The sequence below is a fragment of the Amaranthus tricolor genome, chromosome 10, assembly GCF_026212465.1.
Source record: "Amaranthus tricolor cultivar Red isolate AtriRed21 chromosome 10, ASM2621246v1, whole genome shotgun sequence".
Classification (NCBI taxonomy): Eukaryota; Viridiplantae; Streptophyta; class Magnoliopsida; order Caryophyllales; family Amaranthaceae; genus Amaranthus; species Amaranthus tricolor.
In genome coordinates, this window is record NC_080056.1 from 13,143,950 (window position 1) to 13,162,102 (window position 18,153).

Consider the following 18,153-nt stretch of genomic DNA (forward strand, 5'->3'; position numbering starts at 1 on the left):
ACACTGAAATTCTAATCCCCAACTTCAATTCCCTCTTGCCAAACACATCCTTAGGTTACAAATGTATTACACTAACCATTAAGTTATACTCTCTCCACACCAATATAAATGTTCCATTTGTTTGGACGCGGATATTAAAAGTGGTGTGGGGTCCATTAAAAAGGTGGTAATTGGATAAGTAGTGAATGGTAGTTGGGTAAGCAAGGTATATGGGGGTATATTCGTAATTGTGTGAACTAAGGATATTTAGGTAAAAAAAAGATTGACAAAAATAGGAATGTGACAATTGATATGATTTTGCCAAATAAGGAAATGTGACAATTATATTGGTGTGGAGGGAGTATTAACTTTTATTATATTTTTACTCTTTTTAACCTATTTATCATATATTAGTAAAGGGGCAAAAGCTAAAAAAAATACCTAAGTGGTCGGGCCTCTCTACCCCCAATCTAGCTTTCCCGAACATTATATAAAAAACCTAACCAAAAGTTTGAAGGGATATTCTACATGGTAGCAATAAACTTTTGCGAAAAGCAAGTGGTAGTAAATCTTAAAACAAATTCTACAAAATAACATTGTACTTTTGGAATTTCACAACTTAACGTATAATCTAACAGTTTTGACATTAATGTTATGGCAGCTTAAATTCCAAAAATATAATGGTATTTTGTGGAATTTTAAGGAAAAAAGGTAAATGTATTTTAAGAAAAGAAGACAAGAATAAAACGAAATTTCACAACTTAACATATAATCTAAAGTTTTTTTGGAGTTAATGTTACAGCATCTTAAATTTTAAAAGTACAATGTTAATTTTGTGTAATTTTTTTAGGATTTAAAAATTTGTTGCTACCATGTGTAATATTCCAAGTTCAAACTCATGATTGCGACTTGAAAATATACTTTATACTCTGAACAATGACCCAAAAATTTTACAGGAGTACTCGATTGCTTCTTTGTCATTATGAATATGATGGTATTGTTGTTTTGTTTGAAGTATCATCTTCTTCCTTTTGTGCATGCTGTTTGCAATAATTCACAAAAGTGGAGTATCTGTCGTAATTCATATGGCAAGTGGAAGAAAGAATCTTGCATTGCATTGTAATTATATCTCCAAGAAGGAGAATAGTGCTACTACTCCGACCAATTATTCCTAATTTCCAATGTTTATGCTGTCATCTCCACTAATCATTCCTTTTCTATTTCCATATAACATAGAAATATTTGATACAACAATAATGTTTATTATGAAAAATTATTTAAAATAATTTAATATTTTTATGATTTTTTATAATAATTTTATTATGAATAATTTAACTTTTAAGAGGTTTTTGCATAGTGTAAATCTTATAATCAGATGATTTACTATAATAATTTTTATTTTTTATTTCTAAACAAAAATAATTTAAAATAAAATATCGGAAAAAATGTTAAAATTTTCTTATGATTATTTAATTAATCAAAAAACATTTTATGTAAATTTTCTAAATTTTTCTCTAATTTTACATTACTTTTCAGTTTACTTTTTCATAAATTACCAACTATAGCAAGTCATCTGATTATCCAAGTTTACTTTAGGCAAACACCCCCTAAAATTGAGATTATTAATAGTTATGTAATAAATGGGATTATAATATGAAAATCATAAAAATGTTTGATTATTCTAGATAATTTTTTTCTATTTATTATTTTTAATATAATTGCTTAGAAAAGCATATATTTTATTTTTAGAAAATAAATTTAATATTTTTGTACAATTCTAAAGATTATATATTTTATTTTCAAAATGTATGAATTTAGTAAAATATAATTACGCGCATTGAAAATTCTATCTATAAAGTAATCTCTTTGTTTCCTTTTGTTTTCCAATTTAGGCTTTCCAACTATATTAGTGTAAAATTTAAATTAGGTTTATGAAATATATATTGATGATAAAATATATTTATGTGAGATCTTGTTATATTTTTTTAATGCATAGTTTTTTAATATAATTTTTTTGTAATTTATAATAATGCTTATTTACAGAATACTAGGGCATAAAATTTTCTTTAAAATGTGTAAAAAAAGTATAATGGACAAATAAAAACGAAAAGAGAAAATAGTTTATTGGTTTATATATATATATATATATATATATATATATATATATATATATATATATATATATATATATATATATATATATATAATCTTTTATCAAAATGTTCTAATATTATTTATCGTATATAACGTTAAAACATAAACCAACAATGATTAATAAATTGTTTTACACTTTTTTTATTACAGTGTAAAACAAGTAACAACATCAATCTTTCTTATTTAAAATTATTTTTTCGCTATTTGTCTATATCAATAATATTTATTTACTAAATTCGCTTCTATTTTTTTGACATCTTTTCAATGTATTGCTATCTTTTATTCATAAACTTTCCAAGATTGCCCCTCTCTTTTGAAAAATTCACTCAACTTTCTTACTAGTCTAATTATTTGTTTAATATTATTTAATATTTTTTATTATTTCTCAAATAATCATTATATTTATCCATTAGTTTAATTACTAGTCTAATTATACGTTTGATTATTTGATTTGATAATTAATTATAACTTTGATTATTATATTTTTTGATATTTTATATATAACTTATTAAATGTATTTTTAATTATTTGTTTAAGATACTTCTTTTTATTTAATTATAAAGAAATATAGCTAGTAATTATGGTTGAGAGAAATTGTTCTATAGAGGTGTATTGTCATGTAGTAGTTCTAGGTCTATTAGAGGAGACCCTTTTGATTGGACTATCGTGAGGGGCAAGAGAGGTAGGTTTTTTTGTGCACAGACATGCCGCATGCGCTAGTACTTCTGGCAGTGTTGATGACCCATTTACGGATAGCCATATTGATGATGCTACATCTTGGGGTAGGCGACATAGGCAAGCTACTGGTCAAGATTGAGTTATTACTACACCTTAAAATAACAGACCTACAAATTCATGGCTTTTTCAGCTATGAAGAACACATAACCAGGCTGATTTTGGTGGGGGACGGAGCGTACTTCTCCAGTTCTAAAAATGTCAGACTAGGAAGAGGGCAAGATTTATGAGTAGTCATCGAAAATTATAATTAATTAAATTAAATAATTAATTTAAATAAAATTAATTTGAGAATATCTTAAGGTTGCAAAGTTTTTGTTTTGAGCAAAAAATAGTATTCACGGATCGCGAGAAAGGAAAGAAAAGCTATTGTTTTGTGGAAACAGCAGGTCGCAGCTCGTGACCTAACTTGCGGCCCGCAAGTTTCGCTCTGTTTTGCGGGTTTTTCTTTGCAAAGTTAGTTTTTCCGTTTTGTTAGTTTTAATGTAACTACCAACAGTCAAATATGGTTATATTAACCAGATATATTGAGGTGCTTTGGTTGAAAGATGACATTAGTTCATGAATCAATCTTGTGTTTCATGGAGTAACATGTTGCTTCGTGAAAATGTGTAAGCTATTCTATAAATATAGAAGGCTTGTGTGGTATTTTCTACACGCAATTTCTGATTTCTTTTCTTCTCTAGCACTTTACATAGAGAACTTGCAATCTTCGATTGTAATTTTTCGTATTTTCTTCCATTTAAGTTTTCCTTACATCGTTCTAAATTCCGTGTGCTAGGAATTTAGTGTAGTTCATTGTATCTCAAAACATATTTCCTGTTTATTCCCAAGCACCCTAGTAGGGAGGAAATAATGTTTTAGGAAAGAACATCTCGCCTAGAATTAATATCAAGTTCAAACAAAATCTTCTTGTTACTTTGTTCGGGATTAAAGATCGGTTTTCGGAGTTCTCGGTGGTGTACATAAACAAAGTTCTTGATTGTCATATGTTATTTGTTTTCTACTACAAACTTATAACTTTATTTTATTGTTTATTTAATAAATTAAAGTAATAATTTACAACAGTCAGTATTATTAAGTAAACAACCGCAAACTGCATACATAAGGTTTGTTACATGTTTTGATGTCATCGACAAGTATTTGGGTGAAATGAATGTATTCCTTCTGTTCTACTGCAACCTATTCATGCACATCGACTAGCACAAGGTTCTTATAGAGTCTCATATAGGCTGACCGAGTATTGTCACTGTGACTTGGGTATCTATACACATGCAGGGGATCAAACATTCATTCTAGCATCCATTTCTTCCGAAACCATTCCTAAGTACCAAGACCGGTACAATTTAGTGTCCCACAAGTTTCTTATCCTCGGGAAAGGTCTTAATTTTCTTGTTGCACGGGCCGACAACAGAACTGACGTATATAAGTTTATATTTAGTAGACAATTTTTTAGAATTAGAGTTTTTTATTATTTTTTTCATATATGTCTCTCTATGTTTTAAGTATGTAAAGAGCTTAAGGATAATCAAGGTGCATAAGATCAATTTTAAGACTGCCTCGTTCCAATGAGATCTGTAGACTCAATTAGGAACGGAAACAGCAACAAGAAAGGGGGGGGGGGGTGAATTGTTGTTGTTACTAGTTTAAGCGTTTTTGCTCTGTTTTTGCGGAATTAAATAAAATAAATAAAGCTTAAACTTAGAGCGAAATAATTAAAAGAGACAAACGATTTTTACGTGGAAACCTTCTAGGTAGGCATGGCCACGGTCCGGGTTGGTCCGGTTCCGTTCCGGTTCCATCCGGTTCCGGTTCCACCCGGTTCTGGTTCCATTTGGAACCTGTCGCGAACGGTTCCGGTTCCGGGCGGTTCCAAACGGTTCCTTGGCGGTTCATGAGGCGGTTCCGGCGGTTCCAACTCACGGGACGGGCGGGTCGGACCATCGGTTCTATTTTTATTTTTTCTTTAAATATTTATATAATAAAAAAATACTATAATATCGCGGACGTACCTTTGATGATTACTTGATTATTAGCGAAATTCATTGCATGTCAAGTTGTCATCGTTATTGAAAAATTTACTAAAAAGAATGGAAAAAAATAAATTAATAAGAAACGAATCAATGATAATATCGATAAAGATGATTAATAAAAAAAGAGGGAGAAAATGGACTTGAACCTAGTACCCAAATGAATACTAAGCTGCCTACGTATCCCGAAGGAATCAAAGCCCACGTAGTTCTTTGTCATACCTTTTATTTATAGTTGTTGAATGTTGATTTATCGTTGTCGCTTGTCGGATTGATCCTATACATCTTCGTCATCATCATGTGGTTGATTAGATGCTTCCGCTGACTCTCCTCCTGACGATGATGCAGATGTATCCATCATCATCCATGGATCATCATCGTCGTCTTGATCATCATCATTCCTTAGTCCTTGCGTTTGAATCTCCGCTTGATCCCAATCTTTCTTGCAAACACATATTTGAATACTATGTGGAGCAAGACGAGATCGCTTTTCGTCCAAAACTCTTCTACCTGCACTAAAAGCAGACTCCGACGCAATTGTTGACGCGGGAATTGCAAGGATATCCTTTGCAATTCTCGATAAAATGGGAAATTTAACAGATTTTTCTTTCCACCACTCCAAAATATTATAGATACTTTGGTCTATTTCAAAGTGGTGTTTAAGATAACTATCTAGTTCTAAATATGAGGTCGAGGAAGAAGAAGATGATCCTACAAAACTATCATCTTGAGTCATTATGTTAGCTATTACCGAATTATAGTAAGAGGGACGTGCCGAAACGCTAGCACGCCTAGACATATCGCGTTTCGGGTTATATACACTAGCGTAAAAATCATAGAGTTCTGCTAAATATTTTTTACATGTTCCTACATAATTATGTACATCAGTAGACGGGCGATCTAATGATTGGTAATAAAATCCTATTACTTTAGTAAGGACCTCAGTTTTAAAACGTGGGTCCAAAATGGTTGCGATTCCATAAATATAAGGAAAATCGGTAAAATATGCTTGCCATTTTTCCATCATATCTGCAAGAATCGGCCTCAATTTTGGGTTAGTATCTTCATGTGTATATTTAAGGAGATTATAAAAAATAGTAATACATTCACTTATTACTAAGTGAACGTTCGGTTCATAAACATAAGAAAAAATCTTAGTCGCGTGGTCATACGCTTCTAATATGTTATGTACACCTATAGCTAATTACCAAGTGTCATCAGCTATGAAACTATCTGTACACTCACTATATAGTTGTGTTATTACTGGGCGATAAGAAATCACCTTTCTTAATAAATCGTTGGTTGAGCCCCAACGTGTAGGAGTATCTAATGACCAATACATTTTTTTAAGTTGGTATTGGTCACATAATTGTTTATATCGTCTTTTTATCTTTCCGATCCTAAGCCATTTCACTATATCCCTAATTGGTTCTAATAAATCACTTAATTGTTTTATGCCTGCTTGGCAAGATAAGTTAATTATATGCGCACAACAACGTATGTGTAATAAGCTACCCCCAAGGATTAAACTAAAAGCAGGTTCGTTAAACAAAAGTTCTATACATTTAATGTTCGCGGTTGCATTATCAGTTGAACAACAAAATATTTTATCTAATAAGTTCCATTCTCTACATATCTCTACTAATCTATATTTTATGTTTTCACCGGTATGTCTTTCTGGCATTGTCTCAAAAGCAATTATTCTTTTTTGAATAATCCAATTTCGATCTATCCAGTGTGCTGTTACACACATATAAGGTTCTAAATGTTGGGGAGCAGACCAAATGTCAGTTGTTATGCTAACCCTACCATTAAACGATTTAAACATTCCAACTAATTCATAGCGCATTGATTCGTATAATTTAATTGTGCGTCTTTTAAGAGTGCTCCTAGGGATTGCTCTATATTGTGGTTGCAAAGTTTTTCTAGTGAGACGCTCGTATGCCCTACTTTCACCGTGGTTAAAAGGCAATTCATCACAAATTACATACCTAGAAAATTCATCAATCATGTCATTACGATTGTATCTAAAAGGCATACCTGTGCTGGGAATGTCCCATTGTGTCTGTCGGCTTCCACTTGTGGTCCCGCTCCCGCTTGCTGCATGAGTTTCTTTTGTGATTCCATGCTTCTTTGCCAAATGTTTGTTAAAAGATCCCGTACCACCACCTAACACGTATTCACAAAACACAATAAATAAATGTTTATAAAATATGAATATATAATGTATGAATGTATAATGTATTATATATGTGTAAAAAATTTAAAAAGTATTTACCTCTGGTGAAACTGTATGAAACTAAGGGCTTTACTCCTTGACTTTCACAAATTTCACAAGTGCATAAGAAAATATCTGGATTCTCGGTTGGTTCTTTTGTGAAATACGACCACACATGTGAAACAGCTCTACCACTAGGAGGTGCCATTGCCGGAAAAGGTTGTATTACTGGTTCGTCTTCATCTAAATAAATAATTTAAAATTATAAAACTATAATTAAATAAATAAATAATTTAAAGTTTAATTAATTTGAAGAATAAAATTATAAAACTAACCGATAGTTTGGAAATTGACTCGTTTACCACGACCTTGTCTTTGTTGTTGTTGTTCTCCTTGTTCTTCATGTGATCTTGTTGATGACTGTCGAGATATATGTATCCCAATTGGGGTCGTTGGTTCCTCTTCTTCATCAATTTGTATTTCTCTTTCCACTTCTTCTGCATAATTATGTAACTCTGGGTTGTACCCTTCCGGATAATTATGTTCATAATTATAATTACTAATGGAAGGTGTTGTTGATACCGACGGAGTAGAAGTGGCCTTTCTTTTGGAGGAACTGGAACCTCCCAATGATTTTGCCACTTTAGTAACTTTTTTTGTGGCTTTTTTCAAAAATGAAGACATGATTGATAATATTGAAGTAATAATAGAAATATAGAATTAAGAAATAAATAATTAATTAATTATGTAACTAACTAAATTAAGAAATAATTAAAAGACTAAATATGTAATTAAGAGAATAATTGCGTAATTAAAGAATTAAGTAGAGAGTAAGTAGAGAGAGTAGGAGAAGAGATGAGTTGTGAATGAAAATGATTGAAAGTGATGAGTATATATAGAGGAGAAGGCAACGGCTAGCAAACGGTAACGTAACGGTCACATTTTGGCGAATCGGTTCCATGGAACCGGTGGGCCGGTTCACCCGGACCGGTCTCGGTTCCGGTTTCAAAACCGGTTCCATGGAACCGTTGGACCGGTTCCGGTTCCAAACCACGGGTTTTTTACCCGGTTCACGACGGTTTTTTCCGGCGGTTTCACGGTTCCGGCAACTTTTTCTCCGGCGGTTTCACGGTTTTGCGGTTCGGGGCGGTTCGGAACCTGTCGCAAACGGTTTCGGTTCCGGATCCGGTTCCAAGTGGTTCGGGACCGGTTCGGTTCCGGGTAACCCGCCCCATGGCCAAGCCTACTTCTAGGCCTAAATAGAAGGAAAAACCACGACCCCTCGGGATTTCTGAATTCTCCACTATGTTTAAGGCAACTCGTTACAATTACATTAAACATCTTACTTCACTCGAAGCGCATCAACTAGGCTAACTCTTCTCTCTCAAATTGCTTCACTCAAAGCAACAAACTTAGCTTCACTAAAAGCTAAACTCCACATTAGCTTCACTAAAAGCTATGTCCTTAGCTTTACTCAAAGCTATTCTCTTCTCTAGCTTCACTAGAAGCTTTCTAATTCCCCCTAGACTCACTCAAGTCTAGTTACAAAGATTCTCTCAAAAACCCTTACAAAAGGATAAAAATTCTCTAAAATAAAATCAATGAGTTGCACAAGAAAATATTATAAATTAATTGGCATTTTTAAAACAAAATTTTCTTGTAAAAAATTATGCCAAAATTACGTATGATTTAATGGCTCATACTAAGGCAAGTTTTGAAGAATAACCGAGTCCACTATTTATAGAGCTAAAATCCCTAATAAAAAGGAATATTCCAATCCATTATTCCTTAGCAAAAGATCATGGGAATAATGTGGATTAAACTACCAAACGGTTATTTCCACAATGACTTGAATAAATCAATCATACGGTTAAAACAACAATAACCGCTGTTCCTTAATAATAGGTTCTGTTCCCTTAAGCAGCAGTTTCTTCAGCAACAGTTCCTGTTCCCATAATAACGGCTGGAACTTAGCTAAAAATAGAAACGGTTGATCTTTACTAAAAATAGAAACGGTTACCTATTACTAATATTAGGGACGGTTACCTTTAGCTAAAAATAGCTAAGGATCCCTTAAAATTAGCTATTATTCCTTCTTAGCTAAATATAGTCATTTACTAAATATAGATCCTAAAATAAAGGATCTTTATTTAGAGACTCATACGTAAAGTAATTTTTAGAAAACTTTTTGCCAATTAACTATAATAAATAAATGAATGCAACAAATTAATTTCAGTACATTAACTAAAAATAATAAAAATCAGAATTTATTAGTTAACGTTGGCTGACATGTTGGCTGACTTCAGTTTGGGAACAGTGCGCTGTCTCCAAAATCCAGTTTTGCTAGAACATTCAACCTGGGAACAGTAGACTTCCTATCACCATTTTACATCCCAAGTGATATACTCTTCTAACATCTCTTGAATCCTTTTCACACCTACTTTTCCATGAACTAAGCCATAGCTATTAGGCATGGCCACGAGACGGGTTACCCGGAACCGAACCGGTGCCGAACCGCTTGGAACCGGATTCGGAACCGGAACCGTTTGCGACAGATTCCGAACCGCCCCGAACCGCCGGAAAAAAGTTGTCGGAACCGTGAAATCGCCGGAAAAAACCGTCGTGAACCGGGTAAAAAACCCGCAGGTTGGAACCGGAACCGGTCCGGGAGAACCAGTCCAACGGTTCCATGGAACCGGTTCTGGAACCGGAACCGGTCCGGTTGAACCGGCTCAACGGAACCGGAACCGGAACCGGGACCGGTCCGGTTGAACCGGCCCACCGGTTCCATGGAACCGGTTCGCCAAAATGTGACCGTTACGTTACCGTTTGCTAGCCGTTGCCTTCTCCTCTATATATACTCATCACTTTCAATCATTTTCATTCACAACTCATCTCTTCTCCTACTCTCTCTACTTACTCTCTACTTAATTCTTTAATTACGCAATTATTCTCTTAATTACATAATTAGTCTTTTAATTATTTCTTAATTTAGTTAGTTACATAATTAATTAATTATTTATTTCTTAATTCTATATTTCTATTATTACTTCAATATTATCAATCATGTCTTCATTTTTGAAAAAAGCCACAAAAAAAGTTACTAAAGTGGCAAAATCATTGGGAGGTTCCAGTTCCTCCAAAAGAAAGGCCACTTCTACTCCGTCGGTATCAACAACACCTTCCATTAGTAATTATAATTATGAACATAATTATCCGGAAGGGTACAACCCAGAGTTACATAATTATGCAGAAGAAGTGGAAAGAGAAATACAAATTGATGAAGAAGAGGAACCAACGACCCCAATTGGGATACATATATCTCGACAGTCATCAACAAGATCACATGAAGAACAAGGAGAACAACAACAACAAAGACAAGGTCGTGGTAAACGAGTCAATTTCCAAACTATCGGTTAGTTTTATAATTTTATTCTTCAAATTAATTAAACTTTAAATTATTTATTTATTTAATTATAGTTTTATAATTTTAAATTATTTATTTAGATGAAGACGAACCAGTAATACAACCTTTTCCGGCAATGGCACCTCCTAGTGGTAGAGCTGTTTCACATGTGTGGTCGTATTTCACAAAAGAACCAACCGAGAATCCAGATATTTTCTTATGCACTTGTGAAATTTGTGAAAGTCAAGGAGTAAAGCCCTTAGTTTCATACAGTTTCACCAGAGGTAAATACTTTTTAAATTTTTTACACATATATAATACATTATACATTCATACATTATATATTCATATTTTATAAACATTTATTTATTGTGTTTTGTGAATACGTGTTAGGTGGTGGTACGGGATCTTTTAACAAACATTTGGCAAAGAAGCATGGAATCACAAAAGAAACTCATGCAGCAAGCGGGAGCGGGACCACAAGTGGAAGCCGACAGACACAATGGGACATTCCCAGCACAGGTATGCCTTTTAGATACAATCGTAATGACATGATTGATGAATTTTCTAGGTATGTAATTTGTGATGAATTGCCTTTTAACCACGGTGAAAGTAGGGCATACGAGCGTCTCACTAGAAAAACTTTGCAACCACAATATAGAGCAATCCCTAGGAGCACTCTTAAAAGACGCACAATTAAATTATACGAATCAATGCGCTATGAATTAGTTGGAATGTTTAAATCGTTTAATGGTAGGGTTAGCATAACAACTGACATTTGGTCTGCTCCCCAACATTTAGAACCTTATATGTGTGTAACAGCACACTGGATAGATCGAAATTGGATTATTCAAAAAAGAATAATTGCTTTTGAGACAATGCCAGAAAGACATACCGGTGAAAACATAAAATATAGATTAGTAGAGATATGTAGAGAATGGAACTTATTAGATAAAATATTTTGTTGTTCAACTGATAATGCAACCGCGAACATTAAATGTATAGAACTTTTGTTTAACGAACCTGCTTTTAGTTTAATCCTTGGGGGTAGCTTATTACACATACGTTGTTGTGCGCATATAATTAACTTATCTTGCCAAGCAGGCATAAAACAATTAAGTGATTTATTAGAACCAATTAGGGATATAGTGAAATGGCTTAGGATCGGAAAGATAAAAAGACGATATAAACAATTATGTGACCAATACCAACTTAAAAAAATGTATTGGTCATTAGATACTCCTACACGTTGGGGCTCAACCAACGATTTATTAAGAAAGGTGATTTCTTATCGCCCAGAATAACACAACTATATAGTGAGTGTACAGATAGTTTCATAGCTGATGACACTTGGTAATTAGCTATAGGTGTACATAACATATTAGAAGCGTATGACCACGCGACTAAGATTTTTTCTTATGTTTATGAACCGAACGTTCACTTAGTAATAAGTGAATGTATTACTATTTTTTATAATCTCCTTAAATATACACATGAAGATACTAACCCAAAATTGAGGCCGATTCTTGCAGATATGATGGAAAAATGGCAAGCATATTTTACCGATTTTCCTTATATTTATGGAATCGCAACCATTTTGGACCCACGTTTTAAAACTGAGGTCCTTACTAAAGTAATAGGATTTTATTACCAATCATTAGATCGCCCGTCTACTGATGTACATAATTATGTAGGAACATGTAAAAAATATTTAGCAGAACTCTATGATTTTTACGCTAGTGTATATAACCCGAAACGCGATATGTCTAGGCGTGCTAGCGTTTCGGCACGTCCCTCTTACTATAATTCGGTAATAGCTAACATAATGACTCAAGATGATAGTTTTGTAGGATCATCTTCTTCTTCCTCGACCTCATATTTAGAACTAGATAGTTATCTTAAACACCACTTTGAAATAGACCAAAGTATCTATAATATTTTGGAGTGGTGGAAAGAAAAATCTGTTAAATTTCCCATTTTATCGAGAATTGCAAAGGATATTCTTGCAATTCCCGCGTCAACAATTGCGTCGGAGTCTGCTTTTAGTGCAGGTAGAAGAGTTTTGGACGAAAAGCGATCTCGTCTTGCTCCACATAGTATTCAAATATGTGTTTGCAAGAAAGATTGGGATCAAGCGGAGATTCGAACACAAGGACTAAGGAATGATGATGATCAAGACGGCGATGATGATCCATGGATGATGATGGATACATCTGCATCATCGTCAGGAGGAGAGTCAGCGGAAGCATCTAATCAACCACATGATGATGACGAAGACGAATAGGATCAATCCGACAAGCGACAACGATTAATCAACATTCAACAACTATAAATAAAAGGTATGACAAAGAACTACGTGGGCTTTGATTCCTTCGGGATACGTAGGGAGCTTAGTATTCATTTGGGTACTAGGTTCAAGTCCATTTTCTCCCTCTTTTTTTATTAATCATTTTTATCGACATTATCATTGATTCGTTTCTTATTAATTTATTTTTTTCCATTCTTTTTAGTAAATATTTCAATAACGATGACAACTTGACATGCAATGAATTTTGCTAATAATCAAGTAATCATCAAAGGTACGTCCGCGATATTATAGTATTTTTTTATTTTATAAATATTTAAAGAAAAAATAAAAATGGAACCGATGGTCCGACCCGCCCGTCCCTTGAGTTGGAACCGCCTCATGAACCGCTAAGGAACCGTTTGGAACCGCCCGGAACCGGAACCGTTCGCGACAGGTTCCAAATGGAACCGGAACCGGATGGAACCGGAACGGAACCGGACCAACCCGGACCGTGGGCATGCCTAGGTACTATCAACAATCACAATTACGACCGGATATCGACCTGCACATAATCTCTTAAAAACATTTTTGTTTAAATAAAGTGTAGTCATCATCAAAACTCAAGAGGTCCAACAAATTTCCCCTTTTTGATGATGACAAACTTTTTAACAAACTTAAAACAAAATAGAGTAAAACCAATGTTGAAGAGCATGTTAGAGATTAAAACAACTCTTCTTAACTTAGTAAATATAATTTACGAAGCATATCATAAATCAAATTACTCTAAACATAAACACAACAAAAACTCAAACATTTTCAGCATAGAACATAAGCAGTGGTTTCAATAAATTTGGAGCATACAATCAGAGCTCAAAAGTGAATAGATGATCTGAACAAACAAAACAATTCATCACAGTTCATCTTGATCATAAGCATCTTGATCATAAGCATCAGAGCATTAATCATAAATATTAGAATCAGAGCATCAAGCATTAACAAAAGGTGTTAACTATATACTGACAATAGATTAGCTATATTTTGACAATCAGAGCAAAATCAGCAAGTAATAAACAATCATCAGTAGTACACAACAATCATCAGCAGTTAACAGCCAAACAGCCTTAGATCATGAATCATAACCTTAATCCTAAAGTCCAACATAATAGATATTATCAGAGCTAAGCATACTCAAGCATTATTTAAGTTTGTGTCAATATTCCCCCTTTTGACATCATTCAAAAAGAATTGGAGCAATCAAACCACAATACTAAGCATATAGACATAGTCAAAGAGAGAATAAGGATGCACAAAGTAAAAAAGCAGTAACAATGAATGCAAACAAGATCAGCTATGATTAATCGTCACAGATAGTTAGTAGCATAAAAGAAAATGTAGTTCATAGTATGAATTAGGACAAACAGTACCCCAGCTGGTACAAATCAAAAGCAAGAAAAGATTGTTTGATGATAGTGATGGTTGCAACAAATAAGAAAATATTATGAGTATCAGGATAAATTAAGATGCAGGAGCTTCATCATCCACATATTCTGTCTCCACCTCTACTGTGTCGAGCTTAGCCCCCAAACGCGCTTCCATTTGGTCCATTTGAGCAGATAGTGAGGCTATAAAGACACGAATTTCATCTTTAAAAACAAGGAAGCTGGACTGCAATTCGTTAAGTTTCAGGAGAATGGAGGATAGATGGGCTGTTGGAACTATAGTGTCACCTAAACCTTAATTTGGTGATGTGTGTTCTAGTGGTGGTGATGATGGTGGTATAGGTGATTGTGGTGGTGAAGAAAAGTTATGGGATGAAGGTGTGGTCAGTTTAGGTGAGGAAGGAATTTGGTTCAGCTCTTGTGTATGAGGTTGAGTCATCATCAAGAATAACAACAGGTTTTTTGCCTTTGGAAGCTAGCCTACGACTCTTCCTAGGGGTTGAACCAGGTAAAGAACCCTCCTCATTTTTCTCTTTTTCTTCCTTCACAGGTTCCTTCTCATCTTCCCCCTTACATGAATTTTCCTCATGTTCCTTATCAGAATGCCCTTCTGCCTTCTCAGTGGCAGAGGGAACATGCTCCTATTCCTCCTTATTTAATTCCTCCTCCTCAACGTTTTCTTCATTTTCTCCTTCATTGGCGCCCTCTTTATTGTCAGAAATCACATCAGATTGTTCAAAAATATTCTCAAGAGTCCCATTTTCATTTAATCTAAGATGCAAGTTATTTAGACACTTAACACCTATTTTGTTATTTGGACCCATGGGATAATTTTGACCTTCAAGAAGAACACCTAGCTTCCTAAAGATCCATGTCAGCAAACCACCATATTCTATCACATATCCTTTAGAAATACAGTCATTCAAATGAGAGATCATCAAAGAGGGAAAGTTAATATTGATGTTATTAGCCATACAGTATATTAACGTAGCATCTCTTAAACTGACCTCACTTCTTTTAGATGTGCGAGGCAAAATGAATTCTTCGTGCTATATTATATAACAGCTTGTGCATAGGAGACAGCACATTGTGGCTAACCTTTCCCCCTTTTTTCTTTTATCCCTAAAAACTTCCAGACAACCTTCTCATTAATCCCAGAAAAAATGATTTTTGACCCAACAATGTATACATCAAATCCAGTGGAAGGAATACCTAACCATCCTCCTAAAATCAGACTATTAAATTCAATTTTGATCCCCTTAACCACACTCGTACAGACGCCATTGTCAAAAGAAAAGTTTGAAACAAACTCACGCATCAATTCGGGGTACATTGGGTTACAATAGTGTTCTGCCATCAAAGATTCCCAAAATTGATTTTGTAAGATTGCGTGAAATTGAGGAAAGAAATTGGATTCATAACATTGCTTGTCAAGTCCGAAACCAACAATCATCTCTTTGGATAACTCTTCAGCACTAACTGGAACAACAACTTTTGCCCTTTTTGAAGACGATTTCTTTACTGTAGAGTCTCTCTTTCTCTTTTTGCTTTCATGCACTCCAGAGGCAACCGGGGTTCCCTGTTCTCTTAAGGAAGACTCAGGTTCAGTGATAAGAGGTGTTGGGTGGATGATTCTTAAAGGTTTGGGTTGTTTCATATTTGATGTTTGGTTCTTGGTTTTCATGGCGATTTGGTGAATTAAGAAAGGGAAAAGCAAGATTGAAGGCGGTTGTTGGGGTTGAATGAATTGTAATTGAAGATGAAGTGAGAGATTGACGTGAGAGAGTGATTATAATGAGTATGAAGGGACGTTTGCTTTACTTGATTAGGTGTTTCATGTTCCTTATTTAATTCATGCATATGGATACAGAATGTGAAATGGAAACAGACGAATTAAGTGAAGAACTATGATGATTTAACTCCCGCTATTTTAATGGAAATTGCTGGGTAAATATATATATTAAATATTATGAAATTTTTTATGAAAATGAAAAATAAATGGAAATTATTTGCTACTACAATTTGATCAAATCAAACAAGCAATCATATGAGCATTCACAGTGTATAATTTTAAATAGTGCGTACCTGATCCTTTCGATAATCGATTTTTCAATCAAGATTTTTTGGTTGATTGACCTTTTCAATTTTCATTCTGTCTTTAAGGATCACCTATGTCATTCACTTCAATGCAGCTTGATCATGCCAAGTTCCAATCTCATTTTCTCATGTTGTTCCCTTGGAAGTGGTTTAGTCATGATATCTGCTATTTGCTTGTTGGTGTTTACATGCTTTAAAATAATATTTTTATTTTCAACATTATCCTTAAGAAAATGATGCATAATGTGGATGTGTTTTACTCGTGAATGATGCACTGGATCTTTAGATATGCATATGGCACTGGTATTATCACAATAAATAGGAACACATTCAAACTTAATACCAAAATCTCCTAGCTGCTGTTTTATCCAAAGCATTTGGGAACAGCAAGCTGCTGCTGCTACGTATTCAGCTTCGGCAGTGGATAATGCAACAGTGTTTTGTTTCTTTGAACACCATGACACTAAACATGAGCCAAGAAATTGTACCATACCTGACGTACTTTTTCTATTTACCAGATCTCCTGCATAATCTGCATCACTAAAACCTTTCAAATCATAGACATCACTTTTAGGGTAAAATAAGGACAAGTCATCTGTTCCCTTCAAATATCTTAAAATTCGTTTAACTGCAGTGAGATGTGATTCTTTAGGATTGGATTGAAATCTAGCACAGAAACCAACACTAAAAGCAATATCGGGTCTACTAGCAGTTAGATATAATAAAGAGCCAATCATGCCTCTATACATAGTTTGATCAATATTTGTTCCATTTGGGTCTTCATCTAATCTAATATTTGTAGCCATAGGTGTATTGTTGGTTTTGGCATTATTTAAGCTATATTTCTTGAGAAGTTCTTTTATATATTTTTGTTGGTGAATAAAGATACCATTAGCTGTTTGTTTAATTTTTAACCCAAGGAAAAAGTTTAGTTCTCCCATCATACTCATTTCAAATTCATTACTCATTAGGTTAGCAAATTCTTTACACAACAGTTCATTGGTGGCTCCAAAAATAATATCATCAACATATATTTGAACAACTAAAATATCCGAACCTCTATTCTTAAAGAATAAGGTTTTGTCAATTTTGCCTCTTACAAAGTCATTTTAAATCAAAAACTTTGATAGTCTTTCATACCATTGCCTAGGAGCTTGTTTCAAGCCATAAAGAGCTTTATCAAGCTTGTAGACATGATCAACACAAGAGGTGTTTTCAAAGCTTGGGGGTTGTTCAACAAAAACTTGTTCATCAAGAAAACCATTTAAGAAAGCACATTTCACATCCATTTGATATAATTTAAAGTTCATGAATTTAGCAAAAGAAATTAAGATTCTTATAGCCTCTAACCTTGCTACCGGAGCAAATGTCTCGTTATAATCAATACCTTCTTGTTGATTGTATCCTTTGACCACGAGCCTTGCTTTGTTTCTTACAATTATTCCATGCTCATCTAGTTTATTCCGAAATACCCATTTCAAACTAATTACCTTTTTGTGTTTTGGTTTGGGTTCCAAGTGCCATACTTTATTTCTTTCAAATTCATTTAATTCGTCTTGCATGGCCACGATCCATTCGGAATCCTTTAGAGCTTCTTCATGATGCTTGGGCTCGAGTGATGATGGGAACGCAAAGTGTGCACAAAAGTTTCTCATTTGAGATCTAGTTTGTGTTCCTTTATTCAAATCACTTATAATCAAATCAAGAGGATGATAACTTTGATATTTCCAAGGTTTGGGCACAAATTCTCTTGTAGGAACAGTAGTATGTTCTGGTTCATTAGCTTGATTGACATTCTGTTCAGCTGC

At 34.0% G+C, this 18,153-nt stretch overlaps 1 protein-coding gene across 1 annotated transcript in view; it reads left to right on the forward strand.

Annotated features, from left to right (window-relative positions):
• LOC130825706 (ABC transporter C family member 10-like) overlaps positions 1-18,153 on the forward strand; it is a 35,597-nt gene that overhangs the window by 2,376 nt on the left and 15,068 nt on the right. The window contains exon 2 of the mRNA XM_057691070.1: positions 10,916-11,044. Within this exon, the coding sequence (XP_057547053.1) occupies positions 11,025-11,044 (20 nt within the window). The 5' untranslated portion in view covers positions 10,916-11,024. The remainder of the gene's footprint in view (positions 1-10,915; positions 11,045-18,153) is intronic.